Here is an 8,851-nt window from a genome sequence, read left to right on the forward strand (position 1 = left end):
GATCAGAAGGAGCTTAGGTAAGCAAGTAGTGTATTTATACCTTTTAAAACATGAGAAAGCTCTGCTTTCTTTGAGCTGTGAAGTTAAAAATGTTCTCTGTTCACTAGAAGCAATTCATGAAGCTTTCTGTTTGTTTCCATGTTTGTATTCATTTCTTCTCCAATTCTATGTACTTTTCCTGGCGTAGCTCTGAATGGGTCAGGACGTCAGGATTTCATAGAAACGTGTCTTCTCTGAAAGTGTGAATTGGCGTTGTTTTAACCAGCACTGAAAACAGTTCTTTCTCCCCTCAGGATTTTTTAAAAGGTGCATAATGTGGCTGTTGTGCTGCTATTCCTATTGGAAAATGTAGAATTTGACTTTCCAAAGTGTTGAACAGTCAAGTTTCTGCAGAAGTCAACATGGACTGTGAGTGCTTGGAACTTGTGAAAATGGAGCCCTGAGTGATGAGACCGCAACAGTAAAAAATACGAAGAGTAAAAAACAGAGTTCAATCTGTAAAGTTTATAAGCATCTGGGGCCTAATATTTCCAAAACTTCCAACACTTTCTGTCTAAGCATCTGACTGGCACATAGCGTGCATGTTATTTTCCAAATAAGCTGGCTATTTTTGACACATAAATAAATGTTGAATTCTTTGATGTCTGTCAGATGCGGTAAGCCTTGCTGTTTCCTTTTCCTCTTATGGTGAAAAATAGATTTGTTTAGTGATGGTAACAAACTGAAGCAGAAAAAAAAAAGCAGGGGGGAGTTGCTTGTAGCAAGTATCACATTTATGCAATAGAGAAATGTTTTTAAGTAGTTCCCTCCAACGCTCGAGCTTTCATTCAGTTGTTTTATAAAGCAATGCACAGCTTGCTGTAATTTACTTCAAAGTCTGCTGCCTCTTAGATATCTCCTGATCTAATCTGTGGTTTAAACTGGATGAACAGGTCTGGAACAAGGTGCAGAAAACTCCTGTCATTTGAGAGACTTGTTTAGGAATCCAGGATTTCACTCTGGCTGAATGGAGAGCTTTTCTAAGAACTGTAAGGCATCTAGTGACCTGCCCATGGGCTCAATCCTTTTCCTCATCCAGGAGCATGAGTAACACACTTGTTACCTTTTCATCAATCAGAAGGCTTTGATTATGCTTTAACGGAGGCTATTATTATAATGATTATAATACTTACTTTGGCTTCCAGATGGTAGAGAGATGTCACAGGGTGTGTGGATCGGTTTGATCCTGTTCCCTTCTCTTCCCCAGCACATCTGCCTGGACTGTAAGAAGAACTTTTGCACGTCCTGCTCCAGCCAGCCCGAAGGCGGCCCCCGGCTCTGCCACCTGTGCCAGCGGTTCCGAGCCACGGCTTTTCAGCGGGAGGAGCTGATCAAGATGAAGGTGAAGGATCTGCGAGACTATTTGGCACTCCGTGAGATTTCCACAGAGTTGTGTCGTGAAAAGGAGGACCTGGTATTTCTGATTCTTAGCCAGCAGCCTATAATTACCGAGGAAGATCAGATAAGAACAAATCCATTTAATACTAGTGCCTCTGGACAGCAAGACTTTGTGATTCTCCCACCAACCAGCATAGCATCTTCTACCTCACCTGATGCATCTCCAGTGTCTGCAGATCCCATCTCAAGTTCACTAGCTCAGGAACATCAGCAGGTACGGTCTCCAGCCAGAAGCATCTTCTACAAACTCATTCATCTTCATTTTTGGATTAAACACTAAGATGTTGTGTGACATTTTCCAAGTAGATAATGTGCCAAAAATGTTAAAGATGCCCACTTAAAAAGCAAGGAGGGCTTCTTGGTGACAAAATGATGACAGATGACAAAATACTTCAGTTGCATTTTATACATGCACTTCTCAGGCTTGTGTTTAATTTTGGAATGAGGACCTCACGCTCTCTTACAGAATAATTAGGAAAGTAAAATGAGTTATTTTACACTGACTTGTGTGTAGAACTCTGACTTGCTGTCTGTCACCAACTCTGGTGTGCCATTCCCTTTCTACACTAGTGGAACTTAATTTGGTGGGCAGTGCTGAATATATTGAACGTTGGCTCTAAGAAGAATATCACTATTCTGAGAATGTTTGCTCTGGTGATCTGGTCACTTGCCATTGCCACTAGATGCTCCTGTGACCGGTTCCTCTGGTACTCGATGGCTGTGCTGGTGCAGATCCAGCTTGTGCGGGTGAGGTTTTTGGTGTCTTCTGCGCTCTAATAGAAGACAAAACCTGAGTCTCTTGTTAAATCTTTTCTTGTGACAAACCCTGCAGTTCTGACAAACCTTGTCAGGGGCATTTCAGCTTAATTATTTTTTATTGACTTTGCTTTGTTTGCCTTTCTGCTATCTGATACGGGAAGTTTACTCAGTGTTCGACATCTGCTACTAGTCCTGTTACTGGGCTGGACCAGAGCTGTCCAAGTGTATGTACCTTCTGCTTCCTCAGCAGATATATCCAGTACAAAAGAAGAGTTTTCCTGTGACGGTATTTTCTTACAAATTGTTAAAAGGCCTTTTTGTTTTCTGGATGTTGTGATTCTGATTTTTACCAGCAAATTCAGCTCTGCTGTCTTCCCTTGCTGCCCCATGATCCATTTCAGCTTCTTGTCTCTACTTGCATGACAACCTGCTACAGTTCAGGCTCTTTCATCATTATTGTTATTCTCTTGTTTTGTAAATATTGACAAGTCACCACTTAGGTCAGCATGATGGCAACACTGCAGCCTTGTGTGTCAGGAGGGAAACCACAGAGGGGAATGAGCTGCTGAGGACAGGTCAGCAGGAATTACACTGCACTTCCTCTCATTGTATTAAGCGCTCAGAGCAGCTGCCCCTTCTCATTCTCCAGCTTCCTTGCTGCTGGTCCTACACTCAGTATCTCCTGTCTGGCCAGTCCAGAACCCACCTGAGGAGGGGTTTCAGTTTGAAGATGACCTGTAAACTTGGAGCTGTGTTACAGAGGAGTCTTGTGCAGAGCCTTGCACTGATGGTTGATGTGACAATGCAGCATGTCACACCACAATACTTTGGTGAAGGATCGCATATATAGATATATATATGTATATATATTTGTGTATGTGTGTGTGTATAAATTTGGTCTCCTGGTCCAGCTTCACCAGAACATCAAGTGGGATCTTGCTCTGCAAGTCCTCTTTCGGGGTTTAAGTAAAACAGGGCATTAAAGGCACAGATGCTACACTTTGGTTTCAAAAAGTTTTACTTGTTTAAAGTTTACTTGCTTTTTTTAAGGGCTGCACATGAAAAACGTTCTGTGAGTGTGCTTCACTTCTACCTCCCACTGCCGGTTGTCCTCCCAGCGGGCGGGTTTGCAGTCAGGCCGAACTATAGAGCTTATTTCTCTTTGGACACTCACGAGAGATGCTGTTGGTGAAAGCTTTGTTTCCTCTTCTAGGCAAATGGTTATGTGCCTCCAAGCCAAGTTGATATGACAGGAGTTGAGAATGCAGCAGAAGCACCAACAGAGGAGGAGACGCAGGTTTGTGTGTCCTGGGTTTTCTGGGCTGTATTTGCCACCACAGAACCATTACTGCAGAGACGGGTGGCTCAACAGTAATTCAGACTGACCACCAGCAGACCAAATCAGCCCCTTTCTTTGGCATCAGCTTGTCCTCTACATGTAGAAAGGACTGGTGTCATTTGGACACTATAATAGAAATTATTGATTTCCATCCTAGGACTTGTGTTTCTGATAGATGGAGGAATTCACAGAGTAAAGTTACATGTACATCCAAACATGCTGAAAGTTGATTTAAATTATAATGCTAGATGTTGAGGGCAAGAATCATTCCACCTTTGCTTCCTTTCAGTCTACCGACTCGGAAGATAACCTGGTGCAGGGGCGGAAGGCTTCTCTCTCAGACCTAACAAGCATCGGAGACATCAACGCGCTCTCGGTGCGACAGCTGAAGGAAATTCTTGCTCGCAACTTTGTCAACTACAAAGGCTGCTGTGAGAAGTGGGAGCTGCTAGAGAGGGTGACTCGTCTTTATAAAGAGAAAGACCTTCAACATCTAGGTAAGAAACTTAGTGAACATGTACCTGTTTTCCAGGTTTTCCTTTTTCACAGAAAGGAAATAGAACTTATCTTACATTTCTGTTTCATGCAAGTGAGGAGAAAGGAGGGAGTGTTACGCAGGTTAAAGTACTACACTCTTCACCACTGATCATGCTTGTTTAAGAGGAGAGCGTTATGGTAGCTCTGGAGTGACTTTCCCATAGTAGCAACAACCGAGAACTGTGTGCTGTTTGCCTCAGGGCTGTGTATCGCTGTGGCAGGGCGTGCTGGTCTCTGCATTAAACAGCTGATGTGCCACTGGAGACAGGGGACCAGGTGCTGGGTAGGCTCTTACCTGGTGACTCAGAACTGGCAAAGCGAGCGGGGAAACGCCACCAAGCAGGTGGGCAGTGCAGAGCAGGTGTGTGCTCAGTGATGGTGGCTCCTGCTGCTCAACAGCTGCAGTTATCTGTGTTTGACTCTCCTCATCACAAGTTTTTCTCCTGTTTTCTTAAACGCCTCTCTCTAAGCCTTGTCCTCTACAAATAGTGCAATATTGAAGATAATAATTTCATTTCTTTCATCGTATCTTGTGCTTTTGGCAAAATTTATCCTTTTCCCTTAATCACTCTTGCCTGTGCGTCTCAGCTTTGCTCAACCGTATTGGTGGGATTGTGTAACACCAAAGAAACTGGCACAAGGGGCTGCTGAAGGTGTAGTTGTAGCAAGCCAAGCACTGCATTAATTCCAAGGTTGTCTTAAAAACGGAGCCATCACTTTGGATAGGAGCTGATCTCTGTGAAGTGTTGGCTATTGTGTAAGCTCAGGAGGAGAAAGCTTCTTGCCAGCTGGACCTGTGCTGATCAGAGATTTAGCTTGAACCTCTGCATGGGGATCAGAAAAAGCAGTTTTGGTTTAGTAATGTCCCTTCAAGGCTTTCATCTCCTGCTTATTAACACTGCTTGAGTAGTTTTTTTCCCAGTTTCTCTTATTCTCGCCAAATAACTTTCTCTTTTTCTTATGTTGCAGTTTCTGACACTGATGATCAAACTGGTAAGTGATATTCTTAGTCAGATTCATTTAGATTGGAAAAGACCCTTAAGACCAAGTCCAACCATAAACCTAATACTGGCAAGCCCACCACTACCCCATATCCCTGAGAACCTCATCTCTGTGTCTGTTCAACTCCTCCAGCGATGGTGACTCCACCACTGCCCTGGGCAGCCTCTTCCAATGCCCAACAGCCCTTTCTGCCAAGAAATTGTTCCTGTTATCCAATCTAAACCTCCCCTGGCACAACGTGAGGCCATTTCCTCTTGTCCTGTCTCTTGTTACTTGGGAAATGAGACCACTGTTGCTTCATTCATCTCATTGCTAAGAATCTTGGTGGTATTTCTGTTTTCATCAAACAGAAATTACTGTGTAAGAGTTAAAACTTTCTGCTCCTTGCCAGTTGATGCAGCAGATACATCCACATCAGTGTAGACACAAGGGAATTTTTTTTTCAGACCGGTGTGCAAAGCTCCATTAGGGAAGCCCCTTGATAAAGCAAACTCACAGGTTGCACAAAACTAATGTGCCTTTCTTTGTCTCAATTCCAACCGTGGTCTCCTGTTTACTCAGGTGGCGCTGGGCTCCCTGGCGTGGACGAGAACCTCTGCAAAATCTGCATGGACGCACCCATTGACTGTGTCCTGCTAGAATGTGGCCACATGGTGACTTGTACCAAGTGCGGGAAGCGGATGAGCGAGTGTCCCATCTGCAGGCAGTACGTCATACGGGCTGTCCACGTCTTTAAGTCCTAAGTGTGTGTAAGGAAGACTGGTGATGCCTTAAAGCCTCATCTGCTGTTAGAGAAACAGTCAAAATCGCTACGAATTGTTGGGTCAGAGATTGGCATACGGACCCCACTGGAAGGTGGAACTGAGGGAAGGATGAAGCCTGGGGAAAACTGCTCTTACTTAAGCCGCGCCTGGCTGTGCTCTTCCCACTATAGTGCTTTACACCACAGTGCCTGGACTCCTCAGAGCTTATTGCCAGCAGCAGACACAGAAATTGTTATCAACCTACGTTCTAGAATAACATGATCCGCTAGTGCTGGGGATAGACGGATGCTTGGCTTTCCACCACACAGATCAGATGCAGAGCATTTGGATTTTCCCTTGAATAATAAACCAGAGGTGGACTGGGGTCTCAGAGCTACATTTGTTTTGCTGCTTAGGCACCAACTTTATTTTCAAAGAGTAAAATTTTACAGTGCTTGTTGGTTTGATGTTGTATTTTTTTTTTAATTAATTTAATGTTAAATTCTTATGCTTGCAGGACAGGCAGCCAGCCTCTGATTTCCATATTCAGAATAAGCGTAATTCTAGCTTAGTGCAATTATGGAAAAATGTATAATTTCATTTGAAGATAACTTTGTGTTATTGAAAAATTGAAGGGGAGCGAGACTCCGTGAACCATGCAGCCTTACCGTGAGTGGTGGTGGTTTTCTGTTTACATGTCAGTGAGATGGAGATTTCTAGTTTGACTGTTGTTGATTCCTTTGACTTCACAGGCTTCCTTACAGGACCTGCCAGCAATTGTCTGAAAACTGAGCTGACTTCACTCAATTAAGCTACAAATCTAAGGCTTAAGTCTTTAGTGAGGAAAACACCTCGAGTACTAAAGATTTCATGGCTACACAATCATATTTAAGTATAGCTGACTTCTTTTAGAGGGGAGGCATAAAAGAAAAACTTGATCTCCCTTGAATCACCAAGATGAGTGATCATCATTGCAGGTGCTTCTGTTTAGTAAACAGCTTCCCCTTTCTCCTCCTCTTCGCTCAGTTGTGCAGTCCTGTTATATTCAGATTGGTTATCAAAAGCAATTTATTTTATGCTCTTTCTGCTTGCGAGGGGGGAATAGGAGACTCTGTGGTCTGATACGTGACAATTACGAGCCCTTACAGCTGCCCTCACAAACAGCCTTGCTAGAGAAAATCATAACTGGTCTATTTTTCCCTTTGTGACCTGCAAGTGTTCAGCCTGTTGGGCTGGTAACACGCCTACCTTTCAGAATCTTGATGCCTTAAGTTTTCAGCCACTGGGAGACTGTGTATTTATTTCAAGTTGTTATGAAGTTGAGTACCTTCTCCTGCAGGATTTTTCCTGTCCAGCTTTCCCCTTTCCAGGGGGGATGATCAGCAGCCAGCAGAGGAACAGCATAAAAAACAAGCGTCCACTTCTGGAGTAGTGGAAATGCAGTTACAGAAATGATCACCAAAGCCATCTGCTTTTGCAGTGAGTAGTAATCGATGCTAACAGCAAATGAAGCTTGTGTAACCTTTAACATGGAATATTGCATGAGTAGCAACTCGCTTCTCAAGTGGCACAGAGTGGAGGTCTCTGCAAATCAGTAAAGCACTTAAAATGAAGAAATCTGTCACTCAGCAGAACCTCTGCACTGTTGAGGTGGTCTCCGAACCCCACAAAAAAGCAACAGCTGCTGAGGTTTCTTGAATGAAAAATACTGAGTTTTACCTCTCTCCCTGTTCAGGTTGTTCTCTAATCTCTGGCTTAAAGTTTAACAGCTTCCAGCATGAGAACAGTACTGGTACAATTCAATGCATCATGTTTAAAAAAACCAACCTGCAGGTAAGCAGTAACTGTATTTACTCTTCAAGAGGTTCACAAGGATCTCTTTAAGGGGTCCAGGAATACACACGCCAAGTGTTGAACAGCCTCATTTAGTAAATTCACTGTGAAAATTCATGTTGTCAGTTTTCAATAAGCTCAGGGCTGGGGAATTTAGCAGGAAGATCATTCCCCTGTGGACAGATGTACTTTTACTTGTAGAGGGTAGGCTTATTTTCTACAGCAGATAAATCAGACTGCAGAGCAATGCCTGAAATTTTCAAAATGAGAAGATATACCCACCATGACTCCAAAATGTGCTTTCTGAAGGGAGGACTCTCTTTTTTTCCCCTGACTACAGAGTTTCCCTCGCAACGAGGGATTCTTTCCTTATGGGTGTGATTGAGTTGTTTTTAAAGGGAATATCAAAATCTGGAGGTAAACCAATTAATGATCTAAAGGAATATAATGATCTGAACTAATAAAGTAAATGGAAATATTTATGTGCTTTATGTATACTGTACATAGTTTAAATATTTTAAAAGTTAATATTCTACTTGAAAGGGCATGTTATTCTCTATTAAATCCTCTTGGTACTATGATGCTTAAACTTACTAGTTTTGGTACAGAAATTTGGTTTATAATTTTATAATAAAGTTGAAATGTGATTTAGTTAACCTTGTTTTCTGACTCTGTTACCAACAGGCCAGGATAAAACAAGGATCCTACAGCTGCTGCTGAACTTCAGCCATAAAAGGCTTGGGATACAGGTGTTTAAATACCATTAGTGGGTGGGCTATAAGTACAGAAGAGGTTGAAGGAAAAAAGTTAACTGAAAACACTAAGTTTTTAGCAGTACCATCTTAACTTATAAAGGGGACAGCACACTCTGTACCCTGGAGACAAGTGGAACAAGTAAACTGGTCAACTCACTTTTCCTTTCACAATATACAGTGCACTTGACTACTCATGCAGAGTTATTCAGCAAATGCATGTTGTCATTTGCAAAATAATTAAGTTAATATGACCACCAATTTCTAAAAATCTATCTTCCATATTTCACTAATATTCAAGTACTTGCAATAGCTTTGCTCAGCTATCCTGAAAGATCCAGATGGTGGAGTTCCTTTCTCAGCTTTTACTTGTTGAAACATGAATGGCAGAACACATGTTTAGAAAACAAACACTCCAAAAAGAGGCTCAGACAATGCTGCTCTAATGG

General features: G+C 42.6%; 1 protein-coding gene across 3 annotated transcripts in view; it reads left to right on the forward strand.

The window, feature by feature from the left end:
- Positions 1-8,306, forward strand: part of RFFL (ring finger and FYVE like domain containing E3 ubiquitin protein ligase) — a 29,024-nt gene extending 20,718 nt beyond the window's left edge. For all 3 annotated transcript variants that reach the window (XM_082068647.1, XM_082068648.1, XM_082068646.1), the window contains 5 exons: positions 1,247-1,651; positions 3,410-3,493; positions 3,825-4,032; positions 5,042-5,065; positions 5,636-8,306. In XM_082068647.1, the coding sequence (XP_081924773.1) occupies positions 1,247-1,651; positions 3,410-3,493; positions 3,825-4,032; positions 5,042-5,065; positions 5,636-5,817 (903 nt within the window). In that variant the 3' untranslated portion in view covers positions 5,818-8,306. The remainder of the gene's footprint in view (positions 1-1,246; positions 1,652-3,409; positions 3,494-3,824; positions 4,033-5,041; positions 5,066-5,635) is intronic.
- The last annotated feature ends 545 nt before the right edge of the window (positions 8,307-8,851 follow it).

The sequence above is a fragment of the Streptopelia decaocto genome (genome assembly GCF_964273445.1).
Source record: "Streptopelia decaocto genome assembly, chromosome: 18".
Taxonomy (NCBI): Eukaryota; Metazoa; Chordata; class Aves; order Columbiformes; family Columbidae; genus Streptopelia; species Streptopelia decaocto.